Source organism: Cyphellophora attinorum, assembly GCF_001299255.1.
Source record: "Cyphellophora attinorum strain CBS 131958 chromosome Unknown Contig26, whole genome shotgun sequence".
Lineage (NCBI taxonomy): Eukaryota > Fungi > Ascomycota > Eurotiomycetes > Chaetothyriales > Cyphellophoraceae > Cyphellophora > Cyphellophora attinorum.
In genome coordinates this window covers 206,264-223,140 of record NW_017253254.1, presented here as the reverse complement: position 1 = coordinate 223,140, position 16,877 = coordinate 206,264, and the positions used below count along the sequence as shown (strand labels likewise).

The following is a 16,877-nucleotide window of genomic DNA, read 5'->3' as shown; positions in this document are numbered from 1 at the left end:
CGTCTGCGCTATGGCCTGAGATATCGAAAGCTCTGGACCTTGAAGCCAGGCTGTAATGCATCACCATGGTCAGCCAGACTCTGCTACAACAGGATCCACTTACGCTCACACAATAAACGCCCTTCCCACTACCCGGAAAACTCCTAACCACCTCAAAAACCTGACTCTTCCTCGCCACAAACGCCTCTGGGCACCCCTTCTTACTATACACCTTCAAATGATCCCACCCCGTCCCATTCGTGCACCCATTATAATACACCACCAAATCCCCCGTCGGCCCCTGGAAATTGATGGAATCGTCCGTGATGTCTAGCATCTTGAAGTCTTTGGCCCTCCTGAGCCAGGTTCCCAAGTCGTTATGTATTCTCCGCCGTTTATGCCTAGGGGTGTTCCGTCTTGTGGGCGGTCACGACGAGGGGCGTTTTTGACGTATGCGCAGGTCTTTTCGGGGCCGCGGCCGTCGTTGTCGCCGACGAGCGGGATGGTGTCGCAGACGTTATCGGGTGTCCATTCCTTCGGTCGGTGGTAAGTGATGTTGTCGCCCCAGATATAAGCTGAGGTGCTGACTGGCAGCAGCAGCAGGACGGCGAGGGTTGTGACGCTGCCGAGTCTCAGCTTACGGATGGTCATTGGTGAATGTCGGTGTTCGTCCGAGCAGAGAACCCCGTCAAGTCCAGTCAAAGGAAAGGTATCTAGACAGCAGACGAGCCACGCACTTCGGTTGCACCAGCAGTCGATGTACACAACATGAAGTCTGCGCTGACTCGAGGCAACAATAACCCGTAGTGCCACCCAGGTTCTTTGTTCGACACCGTTCGCATCTCCATCGTGCTTATGTTCAAGCAAGCTTCGCAACAGTTTCTTTGGTCAAAGGAGACAAAGCAACTCCGTGGTTCAGCCAGTATTGCACTGCTGTTCGGCAAGCTTCGCAACATTCCCATTGATTGAGTGACATAGTAAACTTGTGCTGTGGCCAGCGATGTGTTTCCTCGCCGCCAAGAGACATTGCAGCTGTACTTATGGTTTCAAGTACAAGAAGCTCTTGACCTTGAAGCCAGGCTATTACACACAATGTAGTCAGCAGGACTGTTCTCCCGTGATGCAGGTTGGGACACATTCAGGGGTTTACCGAGGAGACACTTACGCTTATGCAATATGGCTGTCCAGTCGTGAAATACTCCGTAAAGCTGCTGACAACGTCATATATCATAGTCTTCGGCCTCGAAAGCAGCCCGGGACAGCCTTTCTGATCATAGATCTTGAGATGTGTCCACCCAGTGCCATTAGTACAGTAATTGTACAGAACAACAAAATCGCCCGTGGGACCTTCCGCATTGATAGCATCGGGTGTGAGGTCACGGCACTTTGAGCGTGCTGGTGTGGTGCCTGCCTCTTTGCTTGTGTAGTAGCTGCCTCCATACATGCCCTCTGAGCCGCCGTTCGTGTTTAATGGTCTCACGGATGAGCAAGTCTTTTCTGGACCAGTGCCGTTTGCTGTAGGTCTCCGCGTTGAGTATCAGCCTTATGGCTTCGGTAGCGGGTTCAGAGTGCTTGACTGGAGGGAATGGCTTACCTCCGAGTAGCGGGAGGAAGTTACAGAGGTTATTCCAGTCCATGGTTTCGGACACGTCATCGCCCCATTTGCCAGCAGACGTGGCGGCTGGCAGCAGGAGTAGAGTGATGGTCGCAAAGCTGCTGATTCTTAGATTGCTGATGCGCATCGCTGGGAAGTATTCACTACCCCGGAAGCTCCGTCGATCCGAGAAGAAAACTTCTGGACAGTGATCAAGCCACGCTTGTATCGCTAGAGCAGCCAACGTTCCCTACGGCGCACTTGGGATGGCTCGAAGCAACACCGAGATGTAGCTCGGCGCATGTCCTTTGTTTGGAGTCGTTCGCATCTCTCACGCGCCTGTTGCGTCCACGGACCTCGCATCAGTCTCTTTCATCAGTGAGGACAAAGGAATCGTGCTTTGGGCCGAAAGAGCCTTTCGGTCAGACAACCGAGCGCTGGTCCGTGCGTTCTCTCACAGCGGAGTGGTGACCATGTGTACCTCATCCGCGAGAACCAAGTATCCATGGATGGCAGAGACATGTCGGAGCATAACATGATTGCAACTGCTAGAAGATAGTTGCCAGCTGGGTAGGCCGGTCGTGTCCTGGACATCTCTATATATAAGGGTTCAGATACAGAAAGCTCTTGACCTTGAAGCCGGGCTAATGGCACATAAGATGGTCAACCGAATCAGTCCGCGATAAAGACTAGGATACTCACACTCGCACACCACATGCCAGCAGTGGGATCCGGGAACCCTTTCACAATATCGTACACCTGCGCCCTCGGCTTCAGCTCTGGTCTAGGGCAGCCTTTCTGGTCGTAGACCTTGACATGCGTCCAGCCAGTTCCATTCGTGCACCCATTGCAATATACAACAAAGTCACCAGTAGAGCCTTGAAAATCGATCGCCTGATCCACGATGTTGCGGCACTTGGAGTACCCGGGCCTGGCACCTGTGTCGTTCTTCGTCGTTACGTGATCGCAGCCGAACGCGCTATCCAGCTGCGCAGACACCCCTTTAGTGGAGGCGCAGGTTTTCTCGGGACCAGTCCCGTTTTCTGCGCATGGAAAATTTGTGTGTTAGCCTTTGTGCCAACCTCAACACCTCCGGATGATCTCTGACAGGGTGTACTCACGCCCCACCAGCACAGCGAGGTCGCAGGTGTTGGTCCAGGTAGACCCTGGCGGCCCTCCTTGGTCGCCGCATACACTTGTGGACGTGACAAGTGAGGTCAATGGCGCAATGACCGCGAAGGTCCAAATATTCAGCATATTGGCACCCATCACTGAAGAAGCACTAGCCTGTGGAAGGTGGGATCCTGCACGATAGATTTGTGTTGCGATAGCAGCCGCTAGAGACAGCATTTGCCATGCATGACTTGAGGCAACAATGACCGGCAGTCCCTCCCATGTCCTTTGTTCGAGTCCGTTCGCAAAGTCAACGACCTCTGGCCCAGGTAGACAAAGTTTGAGTCCGCGCACTTGGTCTGGGGCAGCACTGGGACAAAGGCGTCACGATCGTTGGGACTGGTGGCCAAATCATCGCAAACACGAGATTCTCGTTGCTGATTCCGTCCAGCGGTGCTCATGGACAACATTGAATCTCTTTCTGCCGCACTACTAGCATCCCGAAGGACTCATCTTGACCAAAAGATGAGGTATGGTCGCCATTGCGTCCGTTAATGTCCACAAAGAGACGTCCCAGCAGGACGTACCACCGTACTGACAACGGCCTCACCTGCGCCAATTGTCACCTCGATCGGATCATGGCGGACGAGAAGCTGGCTATTGAGGACTTCACAAGGTTCAGAATGCACAAGCGAGCAGTCAGCATTAGAGATCGATGGATGCAAGGATGCCGACGAGCGGTAGTGTCGGATTGTCAGAAGTAGGAGGACGAGCCTGCCCCCACTAGGCTTCCAGACCGCCAAGAAAACTCTGTAGTGTCTTCTTAGGTACCTACCGAAAATATCAAGGCAGAGTCTCTTGCCTCTCTATTCCCTCCATCTTGCCTGGAGTCCTCGCATTGTTCCTGCCTCCGGCAGATAGAGCTTGTGATCGACGAAGCGTCTCATTGCGCAAGCTCACAGATACTACCCCTACGTGATGACTGATCGATGGAACAATCAACCTTTCGTCAAGCCTCCGTTCCAAGTCCCCTTTTAGGCCAATCATCCTCGAACTTAAGATGTAAGTGCCGGTTCAGGCGACCAGGAGCTGGAGCATAGAGGTGATTTGTGTGACTTATATGCGAGCGCTACATACGCAAGCGTTAGCATGACGACCATTCGCTCATCCAGGGAATATACTCGAGCGTATAGGTAAGGCAGCTCGTGTGATGTTTGTGCTCAAAGAAAACGACCATCACCACTTTCGTCAACTTCGTCCTGCCTTCCACATCCAAGCCACCTCATCGTCACCATGACCGTCAACGCCTTCCACTTCAGCTTTGTGTCGGTCACTCTCCTCGTCAGCCTCCTGCTCCTCCTCGCCGCCCGCCTCATCACGCGATACAGACGCCTATCCCACATCCCCGGCCCCTTCCTCGCCGCCCTCACGGACCTCTGGCGCTTCTACCACCAAAACCAACCCCATGGCCTCCGCACCAAACTCCTCGCCCTCCACTCCAAACACGGCCCACTGGTCCGCTACGGCGTCAACTCCATCTCCATCTCCACGCCATCCGCCATCCCCCAAATCTATGGCTCCCGCGCCGGCTTCGTAACAGCAGACTCCTACAAAGTCCTCGTCGGCATCTCCAACGGCCGCGAAGTCCCCAGCTTGGTCAGCACGGCCGATGAAGCCAAACATGGCGCCTTCCGTCGCTCTATCGCGAGTACATTCACTCCTGCGGGCGTCGCACCACTGGAAAGCCGCATCGACACAACAATCCGCGAGCTGCACTCCCACCTCGTCCGGCTCGCGAAGCAAAACCAGCCGATCGACCTCGCGCACTGGACAATGCTCTTCAGCATGGACAGCGCTGCGCGTCAAGCCTTCTCCGAATCTCGCGGCTACCTCTCCTCCGGACACGACACAGACGGCACCATCGCACTGATTCGCGCACGCTTCTACCACTGGGGCCGGTGGTCTTCATGGCCGAGCCTTGAGCGCCTGATCTACCGGAACCCGATCTCCATCCGTCGCGCCCAGACGCCTTCGTCCATGGCTGCTGCCGCTGTAACAAAGTTGCAAACCCGGCTTGCGCCACCCTCTTCCACCATGTCTTCAACAACCAAACCCTCACACCAAGACGACCTCCTGCAATCCTTCATCTCCGCCTCCGCCGCGCACCCGAACCTCCTCGACAAATCCGGCATTATCGGCTCCTCATGTCCACCATCTCAGGCGCCGGGGATACCACTGCTACAACGCTGACCGCTATCTTCTACTACCTGTACACGCATCATCCTGCGCTGGCTGCGCTGCGCGCTGAGCTGGATGCGCATACACATACCACAAACGGTGGTACGTACGGAGGCGCAGGGCAATTCCCCAGGCACAGTACGCTCAAAGACCTCCCCTACCTCGGCGCGGTAATCAAGGAGGCAATGAGACTGTTCTCTTCCGCCACATGGCCCATCGAGCGGTTGGTTCCGGAAGGCGACATGTTCGTCGACGATATCCGCATTCCTGCCGGCACAAGTGTTGGCGTCCTTCCTGCTGCCATTCACCTTGATACGCATGTCTACGGCGCCGATGCAGCATACTTCCGACCTGAGCGCTGGCTCGAAGCAAACAAGGAGGAACTGAGGCAGATGGAAGCAGCGCACATGGGCTTCAGCCGTGGGCGTCGAGCCTGTCTCGGCAAAGAAGTTGCGCTGATGCAGATGAAGATGGTTGTTGCTATGGTCGTTGGGCAGTTTGAGCTTGAGATTTCCGACCCTAACAACGCAGGGTTACAGGCAGATTTCAGCGCGGCCGTCGCCTGCATGCACCCGTTATGGGTGCGTGTGAGGCTAAGGGGGAGCACACCGCAATATTAAGGAGGATACTAGCCAGAAGTTCGGGGCCCATGCGTTGCCTTTGAGCGTGTCTGGAAAAGGAGCCAGCGATGCTGATCACGCCATGGAGCTGACACTTCAGATCCCGGCGCAGGTTTACAAGCAGATTTCAATGCCGCCGTGGTTTGTATGCGGCCAATTTGGGTGCGTGTGTTGTCCAGGGCGAGCCCATATTAACACCTCGGACAGAATAGATTCCTTCGTGGACATAATTTCGGGACCAGAGTCGACCATGCCACTATATTACGCGTCCCACCACGCAGCAGCACGTGCTATCAGGCATGACGACGTGGCGAAAAGATTTAGTTGTCGATGAAGAGAAAAGGGTTAAGTTGAGGGCAAAATAAATACAGTGTACTTTTCCCACAAGTCTGACATCCGAAGCAAGCCGATCGATCACTTCTTCAACTTCTCCAGGCGTATTATTGTCGTTTGTGTGAACCCTTCCATCAACAGCGCCTCAGAGCCAGAGCCGACATCACACGACGGTATTCGTCCTACCATGCAGCAGCACGTGATGCCAGGGCATGACAATGGAGGGTCGATGAAGCCTTCGTGGTGGAAAAGAATGGGACTAAGTCGAGCGCGAGACGACTACTTATACCCTTTCGACAGATCAGACATCCGAGGCAAACCGATCTCAATGACTTCACTGACTCGTCCTGGAATATTCACTGTTCTCTGCGTGGTTCTGAGTCAGTCGATGACTAGTGTCTTCGAGTCTGCCTGTAATTTCAACTTGATCTGAGACTTAGGTTTATCCGTGGCGTAGGAGAACTGTCAAGTCAAGTTCCGGCGATTCATTGAATCGCAAGTGCACAACGAATGGAGACTACAGCCGGGTTGCTTGAAATGGTAATGGTGATCTACAAGCTTTAATTCATGCCCTCCAGACCTGCATCGGATTCGACTTGATCGTCTGATCAGTGCCCGATCCCACCGGCAACCCAATTATTGAAATTCGGATCACCCGGCGGAGGAAACATGCCCCGATCTCCGCCCTGTGCCGGATCGCGATTGTTATCGTCTTGTTGTGCTTGAGCCTGGCCTTGCTGCGGTGGCACCGCATTGCCCACCGGAGCAGCTGGCGGAGGCGCAGGCGGCTGCTGTTGCGGTTGAGCAGCCTCTGGGCCGCCTGAGCCTGCCCCTGTTGCCCCGCCTGCCCACCATTGGCATTAGCGTTATTCCGCCCCTGCTGCTGCTGCTGCCTCGCATAAACCAACAAAGCCAACGCCCCCGCCAGCGCAATAATGATCAAGCTTTCCACCAGCCCATCATCAAAGTCCTCCCAGTCATCCCCTCCTGCGTCAAACCCGCCATTGTTACCGGCAGTAGGTCGTCCGGCAGCATAATCAGCATCGCCACCGGGCATCCCCGGCTCCGTGAGCCAATCCATGTCGTTCTCACCTCCTCCGTGGGCAGCAGCGCGTTGTGCTTCGGCCGCATCCATCTCTTCGTAATTGTCTAAGAAGCGGTTGAGCCATTCCCAGAAAGTCTTCGGCCGCTTGCTGTTCTCCTCGTTTTCCTCGGCCTCGTCCCTAATTGGATTCACTTTCCCTCCGCTAACCCCATTCCACCAGCTCCTCACCCGCAATTTGATGAGAGCGAGCTTAACAGGCAAATACGCTTCGTCCTTATTCAGCTCGTACGCCATGTCATAGTTCCGCTTCGCGAGATGGAAGTCTTGCTTCACGCTCCCGAAGCCGTTTTCGTGCAGCCAACCCAAGTTCCAGTATGCTTGCGCCGAATGGTGGCCGTCGGCGGCGGTGGTGTAGCAGGTGACTGCTTTCTCATGGTCCGGGAATCCAGATGCAATAGGTGATGGGAATGCGGCTGCTGGCGCGTTTTGGGCTTGAGAAGCTGCTATTGCGGGTAGGTCTGAGGAGTAGTAGTCGCCCATTTTGACGAGGGAGTCGATGTTGGCTTGCTTGGCTGAGCGGGTGAAGTAGACGAGAGCCAGGCCGACGTTGTTGAGGAGGCGGGAGCCGGTGGATTTGGGCGGTTGGGAGACGAAGGGGATGGTGCCGAGGGAGAGGTACGAAGTGCTTTGGTCGAGGAGATGGGCGACGTTGGCTTGCGCCGACTCGTAGCCTTGTTCGGCGGCCATTAGCATGGGTATAAATGCTCGCTCGTAATCGCCGCGCTCGTAGGCGTTGTTGGCTTCGAGGAAGGCGGAGTGTACGTTTTCTGCGCGTTCGGCGACTACTTTGTAGTAGACAGTGGCGAGGCCGCAGTCTCGTTGACGGCCCATGCCGAGGTGGGTGATTTCGGCGAGGTAGTAAAAGGCTTCCATGATGCCTGCGGAGGCCGCCAGCTGGAAATAGCGAGCGGCGGTCTCAACGTCGTCTTGGTCCAGGAACATGACGCCGAGAGCCGATTGCGCAAGAGCGAAACCCTGCTCTGCGGATGCTTTGAGGAAGTTGCCAGCCCTGGCGCCGTCTTGTGGAACACCAAGTCCGTCTCGGTACATCAGACCTTTGTGATATTGGGCATAAGGGTCACCGTTAGAAATCCCGCGGTCGAACCACGTGATGGCGCTCTCAAAGTTCTGCTCCATGCCTTCGCCCCTCAAGAACATCCTTCCGATATATGCAGCTGCCTTACCAGCCCATTTCTCGGTGTTCTCGGGTGCTTTCGCGTTGATCTTGCCGTCTTTGCCCCAGTACATGCCGGCTACTTTCGCGAATTGCCGTCGTGCAGCACGAAGGTTGCGCTTATAGCCACGTGGTGGGTCATAGTAATGCTTTCCCAGCATGAAGGTAGCGCTAATATCTCCAGAGGCTTCGTTCATCATGTAGTACTCGAGGATGTTCTCAAAGTTTTTGTGATCGTGGGCGTCGCCGCGTCTAGCGTTCGGCCCTGAACTACTGTGACTGGCTCCTTCTCCGTAAACGCCTCCTGTCACCTCGGCCCATCGGTAAGCGTTCCGCGGTAGTTGCGCACCGCCTGGAGGACCGGCTTCCCAAAATGCCATTGCCTTGTCGGCGACACGCTTGTAGTATTTGACTGCGTCGTCACAACTTCGAGGTGTGCCGATGCCCGAATGGTAGCGGAATGCCAGAGTCATTTCCGATCGAGTGTTGCCATTATCAGCAGCGAACTGATGGTATAGCATTGCTTTTGCCTGGTTTGTCTCGACTCCTCCAATGCCCGTGGCATACAATAAGCCCGCCATAGACTGTGCTGTGCTGTTCCCGTTGAGGCTCGCAAGTTGCGAGTACCAATGCAAAGCCCGCTGAGGGTCCCGTGGATGCGTGAAGTTGCCATGCAGACTCATCTCAGCCAACAAATATATGGCGTCCGGGTCATCGTACGCCGCACTGGCTTCGAGGTCATCGACAGCTTTCCTCAGGCCAGGCCTCAGCGTATATGTGGCTTTAGCCGAAGTTGGGGTGGTCGAAGGCGCGTTCACGAACAAGACCCTCAATAGAGCCTTTGTGTAGTACCATGCGCTTCCCATCAGCCCTGTCGAGCCGCTCGTTGAGTATGCTTCTTTCCATTGCGGTTCCAGATCTCGTAGGCGAGACCAGGCCTTGTGAACAGCATCGTTGCCACCATCGGCTAGGTACTGCTCGTACCGGGCTTGTCGCTGGCCAAACGAAGTGTCCAAGTCGAGCGGTGAGGCTGCCCGACCGCTGACCAGGCTCGAAGGAGTATGTGGTACGTGAACGCTCAGTAATGCGAGTATAGCTGTGACTTGTTAGCGACGATCGAGGGCGTAGAAGGATGTTCATACACAGAAAACACCAAAGAAATGCTAGATATCGTGCCATACTGGCAGGCTCATCAATACTGATCGCTACCGGAAGTCCATGTGTGTCTGAAGAATGAAGTCATCCGTGTACAGTTGATCACACGTGTCGTATGTTCAATGCGATCGGATGCGGACAGGCCAGATCTCACGCCGGATGACACTCTTGGGGCGTGCCAGAAGGTCACGTGATCATTGGGCGACGAGAGTGGGTTGTTCGACTTCACGAAATGTTGCCAGGGAGGCCGCTATGCTACCTCTAGTCAATGCAATTGCTTCACTCTGTTTGTGAGTCTCATCATCAGTGTATCGGATATATGCGGCTGAGGACCACCTATCACGGCTGATAAGTCTCCTCCAACAACCCCGTCCCATCCAACCCTAATATCATCTGCCCAAACAGCCCATTCGCCCAACTGAACCACTGCCTCGTCCAATCGCTACTATTCCACGAATTGACACTCTCATGCATAAGCCCATACCCATCCGTGCTACTCAATAGCTGCTGCAACTCGTTCCTAATTTCGGCCTTTGCTGCATCACTCAAAGTGTTCCCGCTGGAGTTGGACCCATACATGAGTGGTTCCGAAGGCGAAGGATGATTACCCGCCGTGATAATCCGTACAATACTAGCCATGGGCCACGCCATCCCAAACGACTGATGCGGCCCGCCTACAGCAGATATTTCGGGTCCGCGCATGAAGTAGCTGTTCTGGGCAGACAGAACGTACTGACGAGTCGCTTGATAAAGCGGGTCAGAGGGGTGGAATCCGAAGAAGGGCGCAGCAAGCAACGACGGGACGTTTGCGTCATCCATGAGGATGCTTGATCCATAGCCATCGACCTCAAAGGCGTATATCATGTTGCCGGTGGCGCTGTATGAGAACGATCCAGGCGCGTTTGGAGCCTGAGTGGGCGCGATGCCGTACCTGCTGATCGCGAGCTGGATCTGCGACGCTAGAGCGCCCATTTCCTGGGAGAGCGACTCGGCGTCACTGTGATTGAGCTGGGCCATGATTGAAGCGGTCTTCATCAGGAAGTGCGAGAACATCATGTTGGCCGGGATGAACAGCTGGAAAGTACACGCATCGTCCGACGGTCGAAAGGCAGAGCGGACCAGCCCTGTGCCGCCTTTGACGGGATTTCCGCGACCTGTGTTGCCAAGAGTTTCGAATGAGGAATCAGCTTCACGTTGGAATGTGTACGGCTGGTCAAGGACCCGACCATCATTGTCGTATGTGCCGTTTTGCAACTCGTATGCTGTGTTCAGGACTGTCCGGACAGTGTCGACCCACTGGAAGCGGTTGAAGAAGTCGAGATCTTGTGTAGCGGTGTAGTACTGCGAGGAGATTTGCAAGAAGGCCGAGATCGAGTCAAGCTCATACTTGCATTCGAAAACCGACTCATTGCTATAGCTGGGGAAGACCCGGTCAGTCAAGGCGTAGGGATTCTCGCTGACTCCTAGGCCTGCCTCGTCAGGAGGTTGGAAGGCGTTGCAATGCGGCGAAGTGTTGATGTAGCGCGACTGAAGATTGATGCAACCACGGAAAAGCGATGCTAGGGAATCCTGCGAGGAGTTGGCCGTGAGGAGAGGCAGGTAGGACTGTAGCTGATTGGCAGAATCACGTAGCCACATGGCATTGATCTGTAGACAGATTAGTCTCTCGTTTGTTGGAAAGCAACGGTATGAAGCCCAGGATCATGGGTCGTGGAAGGGCCCAAAGGGCCGCTCAGGCTGGCCAAGATTCCCGCCAGCCTTCGGGCTGATAGCGAAGCCAGAACCCATCCCAACATTACCCGAAGCAGGAAAACTTACATCACCAGTAATAATGAAAGTCAGCTCCTCTTCACTATTGTTAGCAGCCACACCATGCCATTTGATGGCAGTATCGAGTGGATTCGGAAACGAATTCTCGAACAGACGATACAGATCTGCATCAGCTATCGTGCCGCGCATGCTCTCGAGAGCACCTTCAACCTCTGTAGAGTTCCACGTTCGACATGGCAGTGGCGGACGCTGGTAAGACAAGTTGTATGCGCCCGAGGAGTACGGGCCGTGGTGCTCGCCGGCGTATACCACATAGTCGGGACAGGTACCATTGAACTCGGTTTGGCTGTACTGCGCATGTACGCAAGTGCTCGCCAGCAAAGAGGCGAGGCTGTACAGGATCCTGGATGTCATGTCTGAGACTCTGCTGGAGAGCTTTCGCACACCGGCTGGGCCTCTTTGCGAGCATGCGAGCGTTCACATTTTGTATCTGCCACCGTGCCCGCTTCATCGTTTGCCGATGTAAGCCAGGCCGGCCATCGGCGCAATTGGCAGTGACGTTCCATGCTGGCGGGGAAGTCACATCCAATGCAGCGTCACCCCAAGTTTTCTGAACGATCTTACCTTGTTTATGCGATGATCTGCGTGGGGATGCGGGACCTGCAGTAGTTCAAAGGGTTGGGGGGTGAAGCTCGGTGAAGCTCGTGATCAGAGTACAGTTCCGTCTGCTGTCGTAGAGGATGTCGGCGTGTCATGAAGCGCCAATGATGTGGTACGAGGCTGCTGACCTACCTTCTGGTCACCACGTTCATAAGAATTTTCCTAGCATTAGGCGCTGCTCGATATTGTTGGACGACAGATGCATTGATGCTGCAAAGGTCAGGCGGAGAAAGTGAAGCAGGTGTAGCACGACGTATGCCAAGGCTTGGCTCGACATCGACTGTCATGTTCTAACTTGGAGGTCCTACGCTGCGATGAGGGAGATCCCACTTTCACCGGGAGTTGGTGCGTGGTTATTCGATATGCTGATTATTCTCAGCCGACGACTTGTCCGCCGAAGCCCACTGGCCGTCTCTTTCCGCCTCCTTCGGGTAAGACAGCCATGACTTTATAGGCCTTGCCCATCCCTCTGGGCCCCGCCTCGACCAAGCGCTTCCACCCGGACTCGAAGCTTTTGATCTTTTCCTGCATATCCTCATCTTGCTTCGCCCCCTGCATCTGCTTCACAACCCTCCCCGCCCTCTCCCGCACCCCCAATTGCTCCAGCCACGTCCCCTGCTCGACCGGTCCGTGTACCTCGACGCCCTCACTCGCCTCGAGCATGCTATCCGCCAGTGCGCCGAAGTCTACATCTGCACTGAGGTCGGCTTCACCGGCATGTTTGAAGGGACTGACTATCTGATGAGACTTTATGCCGCGGAGTGAGTTGATCGGGATGTTGTCGAGTGGACCGTAGTCGATGATCAGAGCTGCACCGCTAGGCGCGGGACTTTGCTGCTTGCTCTGCGAAGCTGTCCTCCCACCAATCAAGTGGGCGATGGCGCCTGCGTAACGCGCGGTCTCTGGCGAGATCTCGACGCGGGACCCAACTTGGGACTGAAGATGTCGGTAGCGAGGTCGAGCAGGCAGGAGCAGTGAGGCTGGAGTTGAAGCGTGTGCGACTGTGAGGCGAAAGTCATCAGGCAGTGACTGAGTGTCATCCTTGCCTATGGCAGCGTCGTCTCGTTCTTTCTCGGCTTCGGTGCGAAGAAGACCCTTTAGATCGATCTTCGGCTCGGTCCTCGTAACAAGAAGCTCCCGCCATTGCGGTGTCTTGCTGGAAGATGGTTGGCGAACCATAGGCACGCCAGCTTTGTCGAGTAGAGGTGCTGGCTTTTGATCTTGCGCAGTGGGCGCCACGGACTCGAAGGCGGAGATGGGCAGAGCATCGAAGAATTCGTGGGCGATGATGAAGGGTGTCTTCGGACTGTCACGCACTGACTGAGCTGAAGGAGGAAGCAGGACTATGTCCTCGACCCACTTGACCTTGACAGAACCATACTCGGGCTTGGAAGTTGCTTCCCACCATTTCCACTTGCTCTCGCCAAGTTCTTCATAGCTCTCAGTCATCTGCTGCGTGCCGCAGAGTAGCTCACACTGCTTCTGTCGAAGAGCCTGACCAGCCTCAACCATCCAGACTTCACGTATACTGCTCGAAAATGCCTTGAACTGTGCCGCAGTGCGCAGCACATCACTCATGAGTGTGCCTCGCCCAGGGCCAAGCTCAATGAACTGTACGCTCTCTTTCGGTCTACCTTGACCCATCCACTCGCTCAGGAACCATACACCGACCAGCTCGCCGAACACTTGCGATATCTCCGGAGACGTGATGAAGTCTCCTTTCTTTCCGAACTGGTCTATCGATGTATTTTCGGTTGTGTAGTAGCCACCGAGGTCTGAGGTGAGGCACTGCCGCATGTACGCTGCCAGGGATATCGGGCCAGTGACCTCGATGGCATCAGCTATTGTCTTCGCGAGCGGCGTCGACCATTTTCGGGGCGCAATATCCGGGGCCGGTGATGGTGATGGGCTGGAGGCCGCCGCCGAGCTAGAACTGTGTCTGCATAACGGCTTTGCCGTTACTGGAAGGAATCGGGAAAATCTCCCATTGACGCGACAAGTCGAGAACGAACGCTCGCTCAGAAGCAATGATGTCAGCCGCAGTCGTACAAGAGGCACATCTTTCATATCGGACGCGAAGCAAACCGCGTCACGAAGGTTGAGATGGACAGCTCGAAAAGAGACGGCTGAAGCGAAATGTCCATACGTCTTAAGACTTGTACGACGTCATTATACACAGTCTTGGCACTTGACTCGAGATTCATCGCAGCATCGAGCCCTCTGCTCTACATTTCTCTACTTCCACAACATCGACAGACTACAGAAGCCAATACTGACTCAACTGCGCAAAACCACCCCTCCTGGGCTCGTCTCGCTCAACACTGTTTGCAACATCCTCGAACTCGTCACACGCTGCTTTCAGACTGTCCGCATACGTCCGCAGAGTCTCGAGCGTGTCCTTCCCCATCGGAACAATCGTGCTCTTCCGGTCCGGCTGCTTGACAACATCGATGATACCTTCGGCCAGCTTGTCCACGTCTCCGGGCTGATTATCGGCAAGCGCCTCTACCACACCCTGCACCCCTTTGTCCCATAACGCTTGGTAGTCTTGAATCTTCGGGTCCTCGTGTGTGGACGTCGCAAGCAGTGGTGTTCGGATGAAGCCAATCTCGAACAGGATGGGCTTGATGTCGAACTCTACGAGCTCCATTGCGAGTGTCTTTGCATAGCCTGTGCGATGCTCAGCGTCCAGATCCCAGGTGTCTGCCCTTCTTGACTAGAACTCACCAGCGACTGCATGTTTACTCACGATGTACCCAGCAACTCCAGCGAAGGGTGCATATGCATTGACCGAGTTCATGAAAGAAATGGTACCAGCGCGTCGGCTTCGGAAATGGGGCAGTACCGCATTCACGGTCTTCACGACACCGAAGAAGCTCGTACGCAGCATACCGTCCCACTCCTCTTGCCTGTTGCGTGGAGTCAGCGACCATGCTCATCTTCTCCTTTTAGCCTCGGAAAGACCTACGACATCTCCTCCGACATGACTGCTCTCAGCGTTCCCGCATTGGGAACAACAACGTCTATCCTTCCGTACGCCTCCACCGCCTCCTCAACGACTGCATTGAGGACTGCCTGGTCGGCCGTCACATCAAGCTCGAGAATCGTGGCGCCAGCATCCTCGAGGTGCTTCAGTCGATCCACTGGCGCCCGACAAGTGGCCACGACCTTGTCGCCACGCTTGAGGATGGCCCTTGCGAGCGCTTCGCCGATGCCAGAGCTGCAACCTGTGATCAGCCAGACGAGCTGCAACATTGTGCAAAATGACCTTTGCCGCTGTGCAGACGTCCATTCAAGAAGCCTGCCCCTTCATTGAGGCTAAGTACTTATACCGGTTCTCGCGACGTGTTACGAACACGAACTCCCGCGCTCGCATTCTGGCAGCACTTGCCTCTCTCGAAAGCCCAACCCTGACATCCGGGCCGCACTACTACGCGGTAACGTTATGACTCTCGCCTTTTCTGATGACAACTTTATCACTCCCGCGTCTCATCCCGAGCATGCGATCACCTACAGTAACGGGCCTGCAGCCCATTCATGAAACATTTACCCTAAGTCCTGTGTGAGCATTTGCGAGATGGTTGCCTTTTCAGGGCCAAGCGTTGACTCATCGCTCCACACGACCCCATCTATCAAGACATGGGACTATTGCCCGAGAGAACAAAATAGCGCTGCAGGTGACTGCGTACTTGCTTTCGTCGACCTGGCTCTCAAGAAGGACGTCTTCTGTTAGATATGAGGCATTCGCGACCCGACCTGCTTCGCTGATATCTCAGCCCGTCACTTCAGACATTGGTCAAGACACATCTGTGCAGGCAAGACTGGCTGTCTCGGGATGAGCAAAGATACTGAAACAGGTACGCCGCCAACAGCACTTGCTTCTCTCACCAGTAAGGAGCGAATGCATCGACATGGCCTTCTGAATGCTGCTCGTCCCCAAGAGATTCCGCCAAGCGGCTCCGAGCACATTCGCGCACGCCTTGGATTTCATTGCGTAGCCGATCGACGGAGCGGCGGGCCGATGGCTGATGTATGCCTCTTGAGGGCGGGAAGGGAATAGTGGGACGCGTTCCAGATCAGGTTCGAGAAGAAAGTCAGTAGATCGGAGTGCTAGATGGATGTCACTTGAGCCGATGTTCGCGCTCACTGCGTCACCTGAGCAACGGCATCAAATTAAAACCCCTCGAACAATGACACGAAGCCACCCTCTGCCTCTTCAAAGCGCGCCATGATCTTGACAGCCATATATCCAGCTACCAAGTCTTTATCGTCAAAAACCCCTTCGACACGATAACACGTCGCCGCGTTCTCATACGCAACCCGCCATCCGCCACAACCAGCCTCCAAAACCAGACTTACCATGTCTCAAGCTATCGTCGCGCCATCTTGGGTATGCCAGACAAACTCACTAGGGTGTGTTCGCCGCTGATTCTCCGCGCAAGCACAAACCCTCCGCAAACCTCGCGAACATGCCCATCGAAATCCTGAGAAGATCATTTCCTTCACGATCCCAGACACAGTCGAAGTCACCATACCATATACATACACATCTACCACACGACACAACTTCCCAGATGGTACCTGGTTTGTATTCCCCAGAGCCTGGGAACAGCATCTCCCCTGCGAGTGGAACCCAGAATGGCTGCCCAGTCTTCTCCTCGTCTCCAAGACCATCCGCCAGATTGCCAAAAAGGTCTTGGCTGAGCGTGTCGACTTTGAGATCCGCCCAAGATCGGTCTCCAGTTCTTTTCACGTGCCGACTGATGTCCATAAGATGAGGATGGTCTACTTCAGACTCTTGTTCACGACGGGGTCTCATTCTTACTAACCCTACCGTGAGGAAGACGAACTGGCGACATACACTTCATCTTATCGCCTCGCGCTACACGTTTCGGGACAACAATCAAGGGAAGGCTGCAGACTCGGAGAGCCAGGTCCTACAGAACAAATGAACGGAGCAGTCTCGCGCGAGCTCCGACACGAGATAATGTCGAAGTCCTGACATTCAGGCCACAAGAGTGTACAGCTCGCCCATCATTTACCGGCTTTAGGACGCGTGTGGTCACATCTCCCCACGGGCGGCTGCCAGGTGTATATGCGGAAGATGCAGCGAGCTATACTCGGTGTGCTCGAGCA

General features: G+C 55.0%; 7 protein-coding genes across 7 annotated transcripts; 1 reads left to right on the top strand and 6 right to left on the bottom strand.

Annotated features, from left to right (window-relative positions):
* Positions 1-309: 309 nt before the first annotated feature.
* AB675_3663 (uncharacterized protein) lies at positions 310-630 on the bottom strand (the record flags this gene model as incomplete). Its single annotated transcript, XM_018143734.1, has 1 exon — positions 310-630. The coding sequence occupies one exon, from the start codon at positions 628-630 to the stop codon at positions 310-312; it is 321 nt and encodes a 106-aa protein (XP_017997088.1).
* A 387-nt stretch (positions 631-1,017) lies between these two features.
* Positions 1,018-1,721, bottom strand: AB675_3662 (uncharacterized protein; the record flags this gene model as incomplete). Its single annotated transcript, XM_018143733.1, has 3 exons — positions 1,018-1,059; positions 1,145-1,494; positions 1,574-1,721. The coding sequence occupies 3 exons, from the start codon at positions 1,719-1,721 to the stop codon at positions 1,018-1,020; spliced, it is 540 nt and encodes a 179-aa protein (XP_017996995.1).
* Positions 1,722-2,245: 524 nt separating this feature from the next.
* AB675_3661 (uncharacterized protein) lies at positions 2,246-2,830 on the bottom strand (the record flags this gene model as incomplete). Its single annotated transcript, XM_018143732.1, has 2 exons — positions 2,246-2,616; positions 2,695-2,830. The coding sequence occupies 2 exons, from the start codon at positions 2,828-2,830 to the stop codon at positions 2,246-2,248; spliced, it is 507 nt and encodes a 168-aa protein (XP_017997050.1).
* Positions 2,831-3,979: 1,149 nt separating this feature from the next.
* Positions 3,980-5,544, top strand: AB675_3660 (Pisatin demethylase; the record flags this gene model as incomplete). The annotated part of the gene is made up of 2 exons (XM_018143731.1): positions 3,980-4,700; positions 4,748-5,544. 2 exons carry the CDS (start codon positions 3,980-3,982, stop codon positions 5,542-5,544), a joined length of 1,518 nt encoding a protein of 505 aa, XP_017997107.1.
* Positions 5,545-6,485: 941 nt separating this feature from the next.
* On the bottom strand, positions 6,486-9,335 carry AB675_3659 (uncharacterized protein; the record flags this gene model as incomplete). The annotated part of the gene is made up of 3 exons (XM_018143729.1): positions 6,486-6,688; positions 6,730-9,252; positions 9,299-9,335. 3 exons carry the CDS (start codon positions 9,333-9,335, stop codon positions 6,486-6,488), a joined length of 2,763 nt encoding a protein of 920 aa, XP_017997057.1.
* Positions 9,336-9,650: 315 nt separating this feature from the next.
* On the bottom strand, positions 9,651-11,495 carry AB675_3658 (uncharacterized protein; the record flags this gene model as incomplete). The annotated part of the gene is made up of 2 exons (XM_018143728.1): positions 9,651-10,958; positions 11,130-11,495. The coding sequence occupies 2 exons, from the start codon at positions 11,493-11,495 to the stop codon at positions 9,651-9,653; spliced, it is 1,674 nt and encodes a 557-aa protein (XP_017997078.1).
* Positions 11,496-12,116: 621 nt separating this feature from the next.
* Positions 12,117-14,996, bottom strand: AB675_3657 (NADH dehydrogenase [ubiquinone] complex I, assembly factor 7; the record flags this gene model as incomplete). The annotated part of the gene is made up of 4 exons (XM_018143727.1): positions 12,117-13,668; positions 14,000-14,411; positions 14,469-14,650; positions 14,710-14,996. The coding sequence occupies 4 exons, from the start codon at positions 14,994-14,996 to the stop codon at positions 12,117-12,119; spliced, it is 2,433 nt and encodes an 810-aa protein (XP_017997077.1).
* Positions 14,997-16,877: the final 1,881 nt, after the last annotated feature.